The following is a 20,217-nucleotide window of genomic DNA, read 5'->3' on the forward strand; positions in this document are numbered from 1 at the left end:
TGATTTTATCATCTTGAATGATCCAGGATAGCTAATGGACTCATTTCATGTCTGAATGGGACCATAGCGCAAAGCTTACCAATCTATCATGTCTAACTAGCTAGTAGATTGTCTGGTACAATGACAGTTTTCTGTGGTCAGAATGGGACTAGAGTATACCAAACTATCGTGTCTAACTCGCTAGTAGATTGTCTGGTACAATGACAGTTTTCTGTGGTCAGAATGAGACTAGAGTATACCAAACTATCATGTCTAACTAGCTAGTAGATTGTTTGGTACAATGACAGGTTTCTGTTGTCAGAATGAGACTAGAGCATACCAAACTATAGTGTCCAACTAGCTAGTAGATTGTTTGGTATAATGACAGTTTTCTGTGGTCAGAATGAGACTAGAGTATACCAAACTATCATGTCTAACTAGCTAGTAGATTGTTTGGTATAATGACAGTTTTCTGTGGTCAGAATGAGAGTAGAGTATACCAAACTATCATGTCTAACTCGCTAGTAGATTGTTTGGTATAATGACAGTTTTCCGTGATCAGAATGAGACTAGAGTATACCAAACTATCATGTCTAACTCGCTAGTAGATTGTTTGGTATAATGACAGTTTTCTGTGATCAGAATGAGACTAGAGTATACCAAACTATTATGTCTAACTAGCTAGCAGATTGTTTGGTATAATGACAGTTTTCTGTGATCAGAATGAGACTAGAGTATACCAAACTATCATGTCTAACTCGCTAGTAGATTGTTTGGTATAATGACAGTTTTCTGTGATCAGAATGAGACTAGAGTGTACCAAACTATTATGTCTAACTAGCTAGCAGATTGTTTGGTATAATGACAGTTTTCTGTGATCAGAATGAGACTAGAGTATACCAAACTATCATGTCTAACTAGCTAGTAGATTGTTTGGTATAATGACAGTTTTCTGTGGTCAGAATGAGACTAGAGTATACCAAACTATCATGTCTAACTCGCTAGTAGATTGTTTGGTATAATGACAGTTTTCTGTGATCAGAATGAGACTAGAGTATACCAAACTATCATGTCTAACTCGCTAGTAGATTGTTTGGTATAATGACAGTTTTCTGTGATCAGAATGAGACTAGAGTATACCAAACTATTATGTCTAACTAGCTAGCAGATTGTTTGGTATAATGACAGTTTTCTGTGATCAGAATGAGACTAGAGTATACCAAACTATCATGTCTAACTCGCTAGTAGATTGTTTGGTACAATGACAGTTTTCTGGGGTCAGAATGTGACTAGAACATACCAAACTATCATGTCCAACTAGCTAGTAAATTGTTTGGTACAATGACAGTTTTCTGTGGTCAGAATGAGACTAAAGTATACCAAACTATCATGTCTAACTAGCTAGCAGATTGTTTGGTACAATGGCCGTTTTCTGTGGTCAGAATGTGACTAGAACATACCAAACTATCATGTCTAACTAGCTAGCAGATTGTTTGGTACAATGACAGTTTTCTGTGGTCAGAATGAGACTACAGCATACCAAACTATCGTGTCTAATTAGCTAGTCGATTGTTTGGTACAATGTCAGTTTTCTGTGGTCAGAATGAGACTAGAGTATACCAAACTATCGTGTCTAACTAGCTAGCAGATTGTTTGGTACAATGACAGTTTTCTGTGGTCAGAATGAGACTAGAGTATACCATACTATCGTGTATAACTAGCTAGTAGATTGTTTGGTACAATGTCAGTTTTCTGTGGTCAGAATGGGACTAGAGTATACCAAACTATCTTGTCTAACTAGCTAGTAGATTGTTTGGTACAATGACAGTTTTCTGTGGTCAGAATGAGACTAGAGTATACCAAACTATCGTGTCTAACTAGCTAGTAGATTGTTTGGTACAATATCAGTTTTCTGTGGTCAGAATGGGACTAGAGTATACCATACTATCGTGTCTAACCAGCTAGTAGATTGTTTGGTACAATATCAGTTTTCTGTGGTCAGAATGAGACTAGAACATACCAAACTATCGTGTCTAACTAGCTAGTAGATTGTTTGATACAATGACAGTTTTCTGTGGTTAGAATGAGACTAGAACAAACCAATCTATCGTGTCTAACTAGCTAGTAGATTGTTTGGTACAATGACAGTTTTCTGTGGTCAGAATGAGACTAGAGTATACCAAACTATCGTGTCTAACTAGCTAGTAGATTGTTTGGTACAATGACAGTTTTCTGTGGTCAGAATGAGATTAGAGCAAACCAAACTATAGTGTCTAACTAGCTAGTAGATTGTTTGGTACAATGACAGTTTTCTGTGGTCAGAATGAGACTAGAACATACCAAACTATCGTGTCTAACTAGCTAGTAGATTGATTGGTACAATGACAGTTTTTTGTGGTCAGAATGAGATTAGAGCATACCAAACTATCGTGTCTAACTAGCTAGTAGATTGTGTAGTACAATGACAGTTTTCTGTGGTCAGAATGAGACTAGAGCATACCAAACTATCGTGTCTAACTAGCTAGTAGATTGTTTGGTACAATGACAGTTTTCTGTGGTCAGAATGAGATTAGAGCATACCAAACTATTATGTCTAACTAGCTAGTAGATTGTTTTGTACAATGACAGTTTTCTGTAGACAGAATGAGACTAGAGCATACCAAACTATCATGTCTAACTAGCTAGTAGATTGTTTTGTACAATGACAGTTTTCTGTAGACAGAATGAGATTAGAGCATACCAAACTATCGTGTCTAACTAGCTAGTAGATTGTTTTGTACAATGACAGTTTTCTGTGGTCAGAATGAGATTAGAACATACCAAAAACTATCATGTCTAACTAGCTAGTAGATTGTTTTGTACAATGACAGTTTTCTGTGGTCAGAATGAGATTAGAGCATACCAAACTATCGTGTCTAACTCGCTAGTAGATTGTTTGGTACAATGACAGTTTTCTGTGGTCAGAATGAGATTAGAACATACCAAACTATCGTGTCTAACTAGCTAGTAGATTGTTTGGTACAATAATAATAATAATAATAATTTATTTCTATAGTGCCTATAATCCAGCAAATGCTGATCCATGGCGCTGTTGTACAATATGGCAATAACAGTTTTCTGTGGTCAGAATGAGACTAGAGTATACCAAACTATCATGTCTAACTAGCTAGTAGACTGTTTGGTACAATGACAGAATGCGACTAGATTAGAGTTTTTATTTTGATAAATTAGCTTAATACAACCAAGTTGACATAATTTGATAAACAGTATTAACTATGTTGACTCTATAAAAGTGTATAGCATAATAAAGATTTGGACACTTTGTAAGGGATACTGAGTTGATGAACCTTTATACCAAATAAATATTATAAGTTATGTGGACGCTCTTTATGGGGTGTCGAGTTGACCAAAAACCTTGAAATGGGCGAAAGAAAAAAAGGTTGAACACCCCTCCCTTACACTATAGGTATTTCGCATATAAAACGGTGTTTTTTCGAAGCCTCACAAGGTGTATCATTAAACACGGTAGTCTTTGTTTTTGGTTTAAAAACAGCCTGTAAACAGTCTTCAATGCCTTTATAATTATCAGGTTGGTCGACATTCCAGTTAGTTACATTGGCACCATTAAACCACTTCCAGTCTTCTGTACTAGCTACTAATTCCACACCACCTACCAAACTTTTCACTTGTTTTTGGTCTGAAAAAGTAGAAAACCTTGATAAATTCTTATTGAAAACAGTAGGTGTTAATTACTCGACGAGTTTGGGATACCTTACGTATGAAACTACAATTTCTAAACAATTACCGTAAAAAAGATAAATGAACGGACCAATTTCTTAATAACGGTTATTGAAATGAATGGAGTTTTACCTTCCACTTTTCTGCACCATGTGGTCTAATTAAGATGGCGTTGATATCGGAAATGTAGTACGTTCATACAGCCCCCCCCCCCCCCCCCCTTGGAGCCCCGAAAGCAAGTTTTATGGTCAAAAATCTCATAACTAGGTTAAATATTCAAACCACGACATTTACCAACTGTGAGAAATTCAGCTAAAAATTTCTCCTTCTCCACTGAATCGATGATGATTAAATGTCCGCCATCTTGTTCACACCTCTTCTCAGCTTCTAGTACTGGTTTCTTATCAGACAGAAATGGTAGAAAACACAGGCTGAGCTCAGGATTCTTGTAATAGGATGCTGGGCAGGTGTCTAGAATTATAATTTATAATAAGTTATAAATAAGTTATAAATAAGCAACTATATTCCACCAGTGTCGGCGTCAGCCTACCGAGATTGGGGGGTACAAATAGGGGGTAGATTGAATTAATGGGGTGGGGGGTCGGAGGGGTAATTATTAAGGCTTGTCACAAACTTCTCAATATGGGTCTGAGGAAAAGTTCGTAAAGTGGATGTGTTGCATTCTAACACATACTTTGGCGCCGCAACTTATTTTATATTTATAAGATATCAGTAGTAAAGCGGAACGAAAGAATACCAAAGTTTCAAAACCAGTCGGAAAACCCACGGATAGGAGAAAATCAGGTGAAAAAACAATCGGTTAACGATATCCCGGAAATGAAACTATATACATAAAAGTGGACCTCTCGAGGGAGGTAGTATCAGGTGTCCCAGAAAGAGTGAGTATACTCTGCCTCGTGCACGACACCCGCCAATATCTAGAAAATCAGTTTCTATGTAGGGGAAATGAGATCGAAATTGAATATTCCAGGAATGATATTAATCACAAATTGACAAATGATGGTCTACACCCAACCTAAACTAAAACATCCGTCAACAACTTTGACACTGTAGTGCCTTAGCGATCAACCAGATCCTTTTGACAACCATAAACCTTTTTCAAGGTAGAGACCAATCAAGGTTTTATGTAACCTTGTGTCAAAAATTTAGAGGTTAAGATGCTGATGATGAAATTAAATAAAGATGATGTTTAACGCCGATATTTTCTCATGAAACAGTACTCTCTATTGATTAGATGTAAATAAATAGACAATATTTCTATTTTCATTGTAAAATCAATTCTATAAATTTAAATTGATGTTTTTATTTAATATAGTTGATATTATTGTATGTATTAATTATTCTCCTAACTGATATTCTAATCCATCCATGTCGTTAATCGATAATCTTTATATTATTCCTGTCATAAGAATTTTTCAATATCTTCATCGATAGAACCGATCAGCAACCAGACCCGTAGCCAGACTTGATTGCTCGGGGGAGGAGAAGAAGGAGAGGGGTGGGGAGAGTAATATATCCAGAGGGGCTATAGTTGAAGTTATGAAATTGGTCGGTTGTCAAAATTTTACAGGCCCCTCCCCCCTTCCCCTTCTATAGTTACGGGCCTGGAGACGACGTATTTTTAGATCTTTATCCTGAATTGTTCTGGTCTTTAAAAAGGCGACAAAAAATTTTAAATAACCAACATTATATCAATTATTTAGATTACTGACAATATTATATTCTGAAAAATCATACGTGGAGTTTGAAAATTTATTGGACCAGGTTCGCTAAATCTAATAATTAAACTAAGTACTAACGATCTGAACTGCAAACGAAACCCGACATCCAAAACATTGGTAGCAGCTAATGAACTTTTCATACGAGGTATATATATGAAGTATATCAATCATAAGTGAGTAAGTATTTCATACCGACATACCTCTAAGTAACCAATAATACACCATTCCCTCTTCAGTCGTAGAACTTGACGAAATTTTGACTCGGTCCATATACAGGTAACATGTCTTGTTGATGGTGTTGAAACCAAACGACTGACAACCACTAAAACCAGCACACTGTTCGGAGCAGCCTGTCAGGGACGTTTCCGTAGTTATATTAGCAAACCCACTCAAAAGTTTAGTGTAGATTTCAATACGTCTGAATGTTGATGGCAAGCAGACTGGGTCACCATCTATAGGTTTACTGTCAATCCATAAAATCATCTGGAATAGAACCAAACTTCTCAAAAGAGATATACATCCTCCACATGTCGTCAGTAAAGACATCATTATCAGAATTGAGACATTAAATAAAATCTCTTTCCAGAACCACTAGTGTGTTACCCTTGGCTACATCCAACCACTCTATCATATCTCAGTCAGTATTCTCTTATTGTTTTTATTGTAACTACCAATTACACCTTTAGCTTACAGAGTTTAAAAGTTGCTAAATTACAGGTGAATTAGAGGTAAATCTCTTTCTAGATCAACTACTGTAATACTCTGATTAAACTCGTGTTAAACACTGCGTTAAATTTATATAACCAATAAATATTCTTCAATATTTCCAACCATACCTGTTACCATTATTTAAAAAATATATATATATATTAGCAAGGACAACTATTATGGATATACTACTCCTTTAATTTAATTTTGCACCATTTCAGTTCAGATACAGGAATCTTTATCAAGCATAACAATTAATAATGGAAATACAGAATAACTAAAAGATAAAGATTCCTGTATGTGAATTGAAACATTGCAAAATTAAATCAAATAATCCATAATAGTTGTTCTTGTTGAATGTTCTACCTACTTCTAAATGTCATTTAAAGATTATATATATATATATATATATACATTTTGTTATCGGGAAGTCCACGCTTCATATTTTCACACGATGAAGCAAGGTTTATATACCCACGTTCATTCAATCCTTAAATATCCACTGAATGTTGTTATTATAAATGCTTTTATACATTTAGTTAAGTTAGATAGAGTATAAAAGTTGAAAAGTCAATATCAATATAAGATGATCTAAGGGGAATATCAATAACCAGCCCAGTCGTTCACATACACTGGTACCTGGTTTATTTATTTATTTATTCTTTCTTTAACATCTGATTCCACTCTCTGTTTAACTCTGTTTAATTTAAAATTTAATTCGGGCTTTTATCTCTCTTCGCTTTGTGGCTACATTACATTCTACTGTTAAAATTACTTTGTTTGCCTGTTGAAAAACCGGTAACTTATCATCTAATTATGATATATTACGATTAAACTGATATAGAATAATATATATTATAAGATATTGTATAGGATGATATCACCATGGTAAAACTAATCGAATATTTTAGATAAATATTTGTAATGGTAGCATTGTGTAAAGAAAACTCAGATCTTTGGTAGCCTTAAGTAAACTAACATGTGCTTACACGGTAGTCATTGTTCAGAAACCAGACGGTAATTAGAGGTTTTTTGTTGATTTATCATATTAATATATCATGATAAATCTCTTTTGTTTCAAAGCAAAGTACAGTGGTACATTGGTTCAGTAAATTCTTCCACGAGCTTTTTCTCTACATTTGACTTACACAAAGGTTTATGGCAAATACGATTTCTGATTTACAATTTCTAAAGGAGCACCTTCACTATCCGTTCGACCTACATACCTTAGTTTCAGAAAAATGATTTTTTTGTCTACATCAGTAATAGTGTCCATAACTCATCTTCAAAATTTGAGATTTCAAATCCATGTGTATCTATATTTATTTACGTTTGAAAGTTACATTTTCTGGCCAGACTATGCCATATATAAAAACATATATAGAAATAGACAGTGAAATTTCTAGTTTGAGGTATATTTGAAGGGATTTCCGTGCTTTTAAGTACTTCTTAAGACTATCAAAGCACAATAAAGACCCAAATCAATCCCCAAATATGCCGACTCTCCTCCTTTAAGTTGTTCTTTTTGTCAGATTACTTATTTTATATCTACACAGTATATATGCATCCTGCTGTAGTATATTCATCAATTTTTACATTGCTAGTATGACTTCGTCAATTATATAGTTTATCACTTGATCAATTGGGTTTATACGTTAATAATGTTATTGAGACCAACTTTCAATATTTAAATAATGCTTACAAATCTTAAGAAGCGAGAGGATGAAAAATAAAAAAGCCCATATAATTAAACATGATTCACCCAACCGCAGAAAATGTTATGTAAATCCGTGAATAAACAATGAATCGTTATGTTCGTCGAAATGTTTTTCATTCAGGGTTTTTGTGTTAATTAAAAGCAAAATGTGAATCAAAAAAATTCACTGCTAGCTTCCAAGAGATTTTGACTGATCTGACTGATAACTTATTGATTTTTACTTTGTGAAAATATCATTAGTGTACAGTATAAATAACATAAACATAATTCTTTTAAATATTTCAAAAAATGAAACTAATTTTCAATCAATCCAATGCAGCAAAAAAAGTTTAAAACGCTAATTAGACCCAATTAAAGGTGTTCTTAGTCATCTTTCTTATGATGCAGTTTCATGATCAGTACACGTCATAGTTACCTTTTATGAAAAAGTATCGATGGGCTCGATCTCGATATTTCGATTAAACATGACTTCGGGGGATCTTTGTAGAGCTGTGCCTAAATAATGAACCAATCGGCGACCTTAATAATTCTTGATTTTAAAGTCCTATATCAATATCTTTACTTTGGAGACATCAAACCTTTTTGGCTCAACTTTATGATTAAACTCTACCTAGCGCCCGATCTATAACTAATTAGATACCCAACCAACCTTGTGAGGCTTCGAGAAAATACCGTTTTATATGTGAAATACCTATAGTGTAAGGGAATGGTGTTCAACATTTTTTATTACCCATTTCAGGGTCTTTGCTCAACTCGAAATCCCATACAGAGCGTCCAAATGATTTTCGTATTATGCTATGCTTATAAAGATATCTTAATTTCAGTCGACATCGCCCTCCGACACAGTTGACATACCCATTTTAATATCAGAATCTTGGCTCAAATCGACATGCCATATTTTCGCCAGTCTATGTCGATGTCACCATCACGTCGGCATCTTAATGTCAGTCTATGTCGTCATCTTGACGTCAGTCTATGTCGGTCTATGTCGTCTTCTTGACGTCAGTCTATGTCGTCATCTTGACGTCAGTCTATGTCGTCATCTTGACGTCTGTCTGGCGTCATGTTAACGTCAGTCTATGTCGTCATCTTGAACCAACTTGATGATAAAATGGTGAAAACTAATAGTCAACGACAGCCACAATAGATATCAAACAAACGTCTTTTCAAATTACAAATGCAGAGACTTGGAAATATTGATAGTGGAAATGGGAGGCAACTCTTGTTTAATTTTAGATGACCAAAAATTTTTTAGGTGAACAAAAATCGATCACTTGATAAGCTTAGTTTAGTATTACATTATGTTGCAGTTCATCAAAATACTTTTCGATTAAAAAACTAAACCAATCATTGATATCCTTTTTGTGATGTTTATTTTTAAAAGTAAAAATGTAGTTAAGTAATATTTATTTGATTGAGGACTCAATCATGGGGCCATGGACTAGCACGATGGTCATTGTTCAGAAGGCAGAAGGTGAATGACGATTTTGTGTTGACTATATAGAAATAAATAAGATACTTTCGTTCCTAACCATGCTAACAACAAAGACTAAATGAGATACGTCTGACGTGGTGTATTTCAATTAATCATTATATGGTTTTCTACTTTTGATTTAAAAGATGGGTTCTGGCAAGTAGACGGACTCATCGTTATATTTTTTGTATAAGTCAGGAAATCACAACAGTCATTTCTAAACGAAGACTTGGTTCCACAGCTTGTTAAATATTAGTTTGGTTATGTGACGAGAACTTTTTAAAACATATCAACACTGAACACCAAATCATTGCGTTTGTTACTTGTCAATATTTAATTTCAATATTATTCTGTATTGTTTTATAATCAATCGATTTTCGAGCTCTCAAGTACTCTCGTCTACAGAATTGTTTGATAGCGATCTGTCAATCTTTAATACCGTACCACTTCTTTAGTGATTAATTGGTTTTCATTTCTTATTTTGTATTAATTACTTAAGTATATTGTACAAATAACACAAACTTTTATAGAATTAGAAAATGAAAAGATTGATTATCATTCAAACGTCTTGTTACTTGGAAGATTGAATTGTAGTTTTTTGGAGTAAATTAGGATGAATTGTGTATTGTTTTATTTTGTATTAAAAGTTGTGTTTGTTGTCACAGTGTCTGGCTTCTCACAGAGTCACTATAAACGTGTGTATATCAAAGATTTTGAAATATCTGGATACTATGATTCTAAATCAGATCTGTCTGTATTTTCCTGTTCAATAACTTGTAGTGAGTCTTCACAGTGTCGTTCATTTAGTTATAGATCTAGCAAGGATAATGATAACAATGATAACAATGATAATGTGAAGGATAATGCTGAGGATAATGACAATATAAATTGTTATTTGTATTCTACTGTTGCTATATTAACTTCGACGGCCATTCCTAAAACTGGATTTGAATATTATTGGAAGTTATCAGGTGAGATATCATTTTATATATCCACAATCAAAACACTTGCAATTAGAAAACATGAAAAATATCGATTGAATAAACAAACCAAGTATATAACGATCCTAACCGTAAAACGAAACCCGAAATCTTTAACAACATATTGGTGAAACATTGGTAGCAGCTAATGAACTTTTCACATGAGGAAGTGTATCAATCATTAGTGAGTAATTCATAATGAAAAGTTGTATCATTTGTCTAAAAGAGTAAGAATACTCTAGTTGACAGAAGATACTTTTCCATATCCGTTCTGAATATATAATGCTTTTTATATAGAAGGGAATGAAGATTTATTTTAGAACAAACGAGAGTTGAGTGAAATCATGATTCTGTTTACATGGTATCACGCAATTTGATTGGATAACAGCGGTCACGTGCATTCGGTTTATATCTGTGTAAACTGAATGTAAATATAAGCTCCGCCCCTTAACACTACTTTTAACATTGAGTTTGATTGACGTGGCCACTCTAAGGCGTCAGTTCATTAACCTTATGTTAAAATTTTAGGTATTTATGCGCGAATTTAGTGCCCGAAGTTGTTGTTATATTAGATAAGTATTTAAACATGTATTCGAGTTGATTTAATAATAAGAAATGACCTGAACATTTTTCAGTTTATCGATGTATAAACAGAAAAAACCCGTGTACACTGTATAAACCGCTACGCGGATTTATACAGTTTACGCAGGTTTTTTCTGTTTATACACATAATCACATAATATATTTTATGTTAGATTTTTTGTCTATCGACATCCTATTATCCCACCAGAAAATGAAACTCCGGGACAATATTACACACGAGGTGTTCTCATCGGATGTTCGGAATCATAGAGTTAAAATTAAATATTTATGTTCAATTCCCCACTCCCTTGTTAATTCACTGATTTTTTTTGATTCAGTAATTTTTTAATTTACATTTGATTTTGTGTGAGATCCGGAGGTCGGAATAACTTGACATTGTGAAGATGTGATACAGGAAACGCGACAATGGAGTCAAGGTATCAGCCGGAGGTCGTAATAACTTGACATTGTGAAGATGTGAAATAATAAAAGGTGACAATGGAGTCAAGGTATAAGCCGGAGGTCGTAATAACTTGACATTGTGAAGATGTGAAACAAGAAAGGCGACAATAGAGTCAATATATAAGCCGGAGGTCGTAATAACTTGACATTGTGAAGATGTGAAACAAGAAAGGCGACAATGGAGTCAAGGTATAAGCCGGGGTCGTAATAACTTGATATTGTAATAACTTGATATTGGTATTGCCATAATTCCTCATTTTTTAAATTCAAATTTCAGAATCCTGTCCTGCATCCTACCACAAGAATTCCCAGATCAAACTGTGTTTTAAAATGTTTCCAACTGATCCTGAGAAAAAGACAGTACTAGAAGCTGAGAAGAGATGTGAACAAGATGGCGGACATTTAATCATCATTGATACAGAGGAGAGACAGACATTTCTAGCTGTATTTCTCAAACAAGCCACAAGTAAAGATCCTTATGTTTATTATATTTCTAGTTTTGTCGATATTTATTTTAGGTATTTTAAGGTACAATTCTTTCATCATGGTGGTAGGCGGTATGAAATTAGAGTGTTTCAGATATCAGGTGTCCAGAGTAGTGCTTGGTATCGTCAATCATGCCACGATACGATACATAGTGCGATACAAGGGTCACGATACGATACATATTGCGATATGGGGTAATGGAATAAAATTAACATTTTATTTTCAAAGTTTCTCTATATATGTTAAGTCTTAACTTCATAACTGTGATATTTGGTAATATAGTTGATAGAAGTGGTTAGTGTCCACTGTCTTATAAAAAGTTTCTAAATGTATTAATGTATAATTTTATAACTGTGATATTTGGTAATATAGTTGATAGAAGTGGTTAGTGTTCACTTTCTTATAAATAGTTTCTATATATATTAATATAAAACTTTATAACTGTGATATTTGGTAATATAGTTGATAGAAGTGGTTAGTGTCCACTGTCTTATAAAAAGTTTCTATATATATTAATGTATAATTTTATAACTGTGATATTTGGTAATATAGTTAATAGAAGTGGTTAGTGTTCACTGTCTTATAAATAGTTTCTATATATATTAATATAAAACTTTATAACTGTGATATTTGGTAATATAGTTGATAGAAGTGGTTAGTGTCCACTGTCTTATAAATAGTTTCTATATATATATTAATTCATAACTTTATAACTGTGATATTTGGTAATATAGTTGATAGAAGTGGTTAGTGTCCACTGTCTTATAAAAAGTTTCTATATATATTAATGTATAATTTTATAACTGTGATATTTGGTAATATAGTTAATAGAAGTGGTTAGTGTTCACTGTCTTATAAATAGTTTCTATATATATTAATATAAAACTTTATAACTGTGATATTTGGTAATATAGTTGATAGAAGTGGTTAGTGTCCACTGTCTTATAAACAGTTTCTATATATATATTAATTCATAACTTTATAACTGTGATATTTGGTAATATAGTTGATAGAAGTGGTTAGTGTTCACTGTCTTATAAATAGTTTCTATATATATTAATTTATAACTTTATAACTGTGATATTTGGTAATATAGTTGATAGAAGTGGTTACTGTCTTATAAATAGTTTCTATATATATTAATGTATAACTTTATAACTGGGATATTTGGTAATATAGTTGATAGAAGTGGTTTATGTCCACTGTCTTATAAATAGTTTCTATATATATTAATTTATAACTTTATAACTGTGATATTTGGTAATATAGTTGATAGAAGTGGTTACTGTCTTATAAATAGTTTCTATATATATTAATTTATAACATTATAACTGTGATATTTGGTAATATAGTTGATAGAAGTGGTTTATGTTCACTGTCTTATAAACAGTTTCTATATATATTAATGTATAACTTTATAACTGTGATATTTGGTAATATAGTTGATAGAAGTGGTTACTGTCTTATAAATAGTTTCTATATATATTAATTTATAACATTATAACTGTGATATTTGGTAATATAGTTGATAGAAGTGGTTAGTATCTACTGTCTTATAAACAGTTTCTATATATATCAATTTATAACTTTATAACTGTGATATTTGGTAATATAGTTGATAGAAGTGGTTAGTGTTCACTGTCTTATAAATAGTTTCTATATATATTAATATAAAACTTTATAACTGTGATATTTGGTAATATAGTTGATAGAAGTGGTTACTGTCTTATAAATAGTTTCTATATATATTAATGTATAACTTTATAACTGTGATATTTGGTAATATAGTTGATAGAAGTGGTTACTGTCTTATAAATAGTTTCTATATATATATTAATGTATAACTTTATAACTGTGATATTTGGTAATATAGTTGATAGAAGTGGTTTATGTCCACTGTCTTATAAATAGTTTCTATATATATTAATTTATAACTTTATAACTGTGATATTTGGTAATATAGTTGATAGAAGTGGTTACTGTCTTATAAATAGTTTCTATATATATTAATATAAAACTTTATAACTGTGATATTTGGTAATATAGTTGATAGAAGTGGTTACTGTCTTATAAATAGTTTCTATATATATTAATGTATAACTTTATAACTGTGATATTTGGTAATATAGTTGATAGAAGTGGTTAGTGTCTACTGTTTTATAAAAAGTTTCTATATATATTAATATAAAACTTTATAACTGTGATATTTGGTAATATAGTTGATAGAAGTGGTTACTGTCTTATAAATAGTTTCTATATATATTAATATAAAACTTTATAACTGTGATATTTGGTAATATAGTTGATAGAAGTGGTTAGTGTCTACTGTTTTATAAAAAGTTTCTATATATATTAATATAAAACTTTATAACTGTGATATTTGGTAATATAGTTGATAGAAGTGGTTAGTGTCTACTGTTTTATAAAAAGTTTCTATATATATTAATGTATAACTTTATAACTGTGATATTTGGTAATATAGTTGATAGAAGTGGTTAATGTCCACTGTCTTATAAATAGTTTCTATATATATTAATGTATAACTTTATAACTGTGATATTTGGTAATATAGTTGAGAGAAGTGGTTAGTGTCTACTGTCTTATAAATAATTTCTATATATATTAATTTATAACTTTATAACTGTGATATTTGGTAATATAGTTGATAGAAGTGGTTTATGTCTACTGTCTTATAAACAGTTTCTATATATATTAATTTATAACTTTATAACTGTGATATTTGGTAATATAGTTGATAGAAGTGGTTAGTGGTTACTGTCTTATAAATAATTTCTATATATATTAATTTATAACTTTATAACTGTGATATTTGGTAATATAGTTGATAGAAGTGGTTTATGTCTACTGTCTTATAAACAGTTTCTATATATATTAATTTATAACTTTATAACTGTGATATTTGGTAATATAGTTGATAGAAGTGGTTAATGTCCACTGTCTTATAAATAGTTTCTATATATATTAATTTATAACTTTATAACTGTGATATTTGGTAATATAGTTGATAGAAGTGGTTACTGTCTTCTAAAAAGTTTCTATCAATTTCAGTGAAAAAATTGCAAAATCAAAATCTCCACTTTCTTATGGAATGAGAGGCATCGTCAACAAGTATCGATATACAACGTTGCGATGCGATACGCGTATCGTGGCATATCATATCGCAATATCGTATAGCAATATGCCAGAAATAGTCCAGAGTAATTGATACTTACAATTTCAAATGTAGCATTGGGATTTTTGTTATATAATTTTCAGATAAGACTGTTAAACGAAGTTTGGTAGGTGGTATAGAATTAGTAGCTGATACAGAAGACTGGAAGTGGTTTAATGGTGCCAAGGTAACTAACTGGTATACCAAGAACCAACCTGATAATTTTGGAGGCAAAGAGGATTGTTTACAGGCCGTTTTTTATACAAACACAACCAAGTTCAATGATATACCCTGTACCTCTTCTCAACACATCCCTTATATTTGTGAAATACCAATTGTTTGAGAAGGCACTGGTTTGTCATCTTCCGAATGTAACCTTTCAGAATCCACATAGTTAACAATTTAGATTTGTCAACTTCGGAATCAACCCTTTTAAAGAGTCCATATTTAATAGTGTATACTTTGTAAAAAAACGGACGTTAACATTTCGTTTAACTTTGATTTTAAAAACTAAAATGCCCTATTATTTGAGTTATGTTTTTTCGCCATGTCGAGAGGGTCAATCTAAATACTCCCTGTAAATTTCAGCTTGGTAGCGTGCATACTTTACCCTGGTCCAAAATCTGAGCTTTTCTGTTTTATTTTCAAAGTGCTTCCTACTTATACCAAAACGTACACGATCGTTATTGTCAAGGTGGCAGAAGATGAACGACGATTTCGTATTGACTATATAGAAGTAAATAAGATACTTTCGTTTCTTACCATGCTTACATCAAAGGATAAATGAGATACGTTTGATATGGTGCATTTCAATATATCTTGGTTTTCTACTTTTGATTTAAATGATGGGTTCTGGCAGTTGACTCATCGTTATAATCTGTGTATAAAGTACTGTACAAATTGAAAATATGTTGTCAAAAAAATTGGCAAGAAAGGTTTAACTGTTTCAATCTTGTGAGATAGGGCACGCTTACTCTATTAGGCACACTATTAATTTTAAAATACTTACTCACTTTTGATTGATATACTTCCTCATGTGAAAAGTTCGCCCCCTCGCCGTCCCAAAAGCATGTTTTTTCGGGCAAAAATATCATAACGTGGTTAGAAAATCGGGCAAACTCAGGTATTTCGCCCCCTCCCCCTCTCGGACGGAAACCTGGCTCCACCACTGCTACTGATTGCATCTCGAAATCTAGAAAAATATATCATAGAAAATATAGTAGCGTTTCCATATACGTACATAAAATATTACATAACAGGGCGCTTTAACATATCAGTCAAGATTTGCAATAGGGGGTGAGGGTGGGGGGATGCTTCCAAGGGTTAATGATTTCTAAGACCTCGAATCTTCATTGTTGCTGTACGTCTTTATAGACGTAGAATTTAGTATCAGTTAAAGGGAGAGATTCGCCATCCGTTTGATCAATCGTGCTCAGAAACAGTAGTTTTTAGCTAAGCTGATCAGTAAGGGTGTTAACAGCTCACAATGAAATTTTAGCTTTAAATCGAATTATTAGATTGTTTTAAAGGAATGATGCGATTTCAGTATATTTCTCTTTTCTAGTACCTCTGTAAACCAACTCAACCCCCCAAATAAGCGAATCTGTCCTTTTAACAGAAGCTAATCGACCACAGAGGGTGGAAAAAGACTAAATTGACTCTTATCTTCTCTACCAGCACTTTTAAATGTATTGTGGAAAAACAATTTTAGGACAGGACAATACTTTCAGAAATTCCATGTAGCTTTTAATTACAAGGGCTTGGCTTATCTCTATTTTTCATTTAACCAAATACTGGTACCAATTTGTCAGGTATTGATTACGCTGTGTTCATGGTTTGCACTCATTCCTTGATCACGTCATCAAAACCTCAATTTCAGTCTCGTTGTTTGATTGGTCAGAATGGAGACAAGTCACGTGTTGAACACCCGCTGCTCCTCAGTCTGGACAAGAACTTCCATCAGGTGAAGATCTCTCAAACCTTAAATATTTACATTCGTCTTTTCATCCGCTTGTTTTTTTTACATTCAGCTTTTTGTCGAGTTGAAGGGACGACTTGTTGACTAAAAAGCTGATAGTTCAGACTCTGTGGTGTCGAGAAATCTCAAATTGAAGATGAATTTGAAGATGAGCTCGGCATGATTGTGATGTTGTCAAGATGGCGGACGAGGGTTCGTCCCTTATCTGATTATTCTTGTTCAATGTCGCTATTCATGTCTCCAATACAGTAACTTGCTAGAGAAGAAAGACATTGTGGTTATCTGCAGTGGTCAATCTCTCGCGGCATACAAACGTGGTGTGATTTCTTCTTTGATTCCTTGAGCCTTGAAGTCTCCCTTACAGTAACGGTAGAGAACACAAGCGTAAGCTAGAACATATATATACGAGCTGAAGAGAAGGAGGGGGGGGGGGGGGGGGTACTGTTGCAGTCTCTCTCTATTAGTATCGGTAGGGAATACAAGAGTATATCATATACGGGCTGATGCGATGGGTAGTGGGGTGAAATTCTCCCTTCTTAATTCGTATTCTTAGAAAGCCATGATTTGACAGAAATGGGTTATTTGGTTGGTAAATTCAGATGCTGGGCTAGGATAAATTATGCAATCCCTTGATGAATAATTGTAGAAGGGTAGAGTTGGCATTACTGCTAAGCAACCAGAGCTCGAACCAGAAAATAAATTTTTATGGTTTAGATGTCCGGCGTCTGGTTCTTCAGGGTACAAACGTTTCAGCATGGCCTTTGATTTGTGATTATATCTGCAGCCTTAAAGCTGAGGTTGTCGTTTCGTTCACTTTCATCTTGACGCCGGAGTTTCATTTTAAATAGTGACAATGTTGACTGCATTACACCCCCTTTGAACAGATCTCAACAACCAATATAGAAATATTTTGAATATTTATTAATGAATTATTTTATACAAAAAGAAAAACCATAGTCGAGTCGATACAAAGGAACATACGAAAGTATCTGTGGTACTTAGGTAAGTTGGTTCGTATTAAGGGAAAGTTGGTTCGTATTAAAGGAAAGTTGGTTCGTATTAACAGTGTTTTTTTCGTATCAAATGGGAACTGACTGACTAAACCTGATATTTGACACATTTCAGATATTGAGCAGCATCTTTCAAGGCTTGGGGAGTGTAATAGTAGAGGAGACGATCCTTCCACACTTGCCATGACAAAATAAGGTCAAACGCTAATTTTCTACAGGAACGAGAGATGCGAAGAACAAATATTTATATTATGGAGTCTTGTTTCCTGTCTGCCCGAGATCCATCCTCTTTAGACAGTTATATTTACAAATGTCTTTACTCCCGTGGCAAAAACTGGCAATGGATAATATGAGAGTCTAAATTATTAACCTGAGATTTTACACAGACAATAAATATATTCGGTTCTATAGGATCAGTTGAAAACTTTTTTATAAGATCAACTTACAATCCCGAAATCACTGTCTTCCAGTTGGTCCTTGGACTTGATCTCTTGGCAATGGTTTTACAAGACTAACAAAATGTGTATAACCAGCATTATGGTTGGTGACTCTCTCGTTATAATATTTTGTTCCCGAGGTCACACTTTTCCCAGTAACTTCCCATTCTTTGGACGAGATTTTTGATTTATAGATTTGTCTTGCTTGTACGTATTTTTATTTTAACAGAATTCTTTTTTAATACAAGCGTCATGTCTTACCTTCTGTTTCTCTCGAAGATCATGGTTTACAGTCGGTACTCTGTTTTTCTTGGTAGCTTCAGGAACAAACATTTTCAGAGCTTCCAGATTCATAGAATGAATGGCATGAGCCACAGTTTCGTTGAAATTTGCCGAAAATCCTGAATTCACCAACAAATCATGGCATTCCTTGACAGGAGCGCCTGAAGTGATGGCGGCCAAGATGGCCAATCCAGAAACCAATAGCATCATTTTCTACCAATATATTTTCTAATTTTGGGCCTTTGTAATCCCCCGGGTCTGTTTTATACCCGAGTTTCAGCCCAGATTACGAGATCATCTTATCTTGGTTTAAAAGTAAACAATGATTGTTTGTTTTAGAGAAGAATAGATCATTGTTATTGAATATCAATTGAAATATACAGAGTAATATACACCAACATTGTGGCATGCTGAACATTAAATCTCAACCGGCCCAACAACAACGGAAAGTTTGACACACGTCGCGGTGTGCCATCAGGGTCGATGTACGTTTTAACCTTATCGTGTGGTAGGACAGATAGGATAAACACCAACATAGTAGATTGAGCCCTGGACAGAAAGTATAACATACACCAACATTGTAGCGTGGATTGATATCTGGTTGGTAATTGAATATGGAAAGGTTAAAACCTCCACATGACATTCTTATGAGATATAAAAGAGTATTTCTAAACAATTCAATGAAACAGTGACATTAAGTGTGTTTCCTAAAATGTCGAACAAGCTTGAAGGTCACTATTTGAAATACCATTTTAGTCCAACATTAGCGAATTCATAATATCGACAAGTTTTACTGGAATTAAAGAAACCACAAACAAAGGACGGCAAATTGTAATGGTCCAATATGACGCTTCATAACCTTCTACCTTTCTTCAAGTTCAGGTCGACCACACTTTCAAAATCTACTACCTTTTTAGTTTACTAAGATCAAGGGGGTCCCCAGAATGTTTTCTATCGGGGTGGGGGGGGGGGGGGATTTGACCTAGAAATAATGCACTCTGAAGTATGTGTATATCTGAATAAATATATTACGGTATTAAAACTAAATCTAACCACACTGCCCAGTTCTGTATAATTTGAATTTGGATATATTTTACCAGTGGAGGGGTTAAAATGACACTACTTGCCCCAGAGTGCGGCTAGCAATGTAAGTTGGTGATTAAAGAATGTTAAAGTTCGTTAATGTAGTAATGTTGTCAAACCAAAAGTAGTAAATATTGAGACCGGGCAGAAATGGTTTTTTTTAAGGTAGACCTGTAAATGATTTATTGTTGTAGGGCAGAAATGATTTTTTTACTGTAGATATTTTTTTTAGACAAACCTGTTAAGAGAGAGTCGCGGCACAAATAGAGGACAGACTGACACAATGGGGGATAAATCCGCAACTCTGTAGAGGTGTATTAGTGACAAGCCTCCGATGTCTGAAAGGGATCTCCCTAGAAAATAATCTAAAAATTGAATTGATTTTGG

At 33.3% G+C, this 20,217-nt stretch overlaps 2 protein-coding genes across 2 annotated transcripts; one reads left to right on the plus strand and one right to left on the minus strand.

Annotated features, from left to right (window-relative positions):
* Positions 1-3,181: 3,181 nt before the first annotated feature.
* Positions 3,182-6,005, minus strand: LOTGIDRAFT_239204 (hypothetical protein; the record flags this gene model as incomplete). Its single annotated transcript, XM_009053967.1, has 3 exons — positions 3,182-3,676; positions 4,012-4,188; positions 5,660-6,005. The coding sequence occupies 3 exons, from the start codon at positions 6,003-6,005 to the stop codon at positions 3,435-3,437; spliced, it is 765 nt and encodes a 254-aa protein (XP_009052215.1). The 3' UTR covers positions 3,182-3,434.
* A 3,307-nt stretch (positions 6,006-9,312) lies between these two features.
* LOTGIDRAFT_174627 (hypothetical protein) lies at positions 9,313-17,106 on the plus strand (the record flags this gene model as incomplete). Its single annotated transcript, XM_009053968.1, has 6 exons — positions 9,313-9,358; positions 10,024-10,329; positions 11,660-11,848; positions 14,531-14,632; positions 15,145-15,227; positions 17,071-17,106. 6 exons carry the CDS (start codon positions 9,313-9,315, stop codon positions 17,104-17,106), a joined length of 762 nt encoding a protein of 253 aa, XP_009052216.1.
* Between the last annotated feature and the right edge of the window lie 3,111 nt (positions 17,107-20,217).

The sequence above is a fragment of the Lottia gigantea genome (genome assembly GCF_000327385.1).
Source record: "Lottia gigantea unplaced genomic scaffold LOTGIsca_206, whole genome shotgun sequence".
Taxonomy (NCBI): domain Eukaryota; kingdom Metazoa; phylum Mollusca; class Gastropoda; family Lottiidae; genus Lottia; species Lottia gigantea.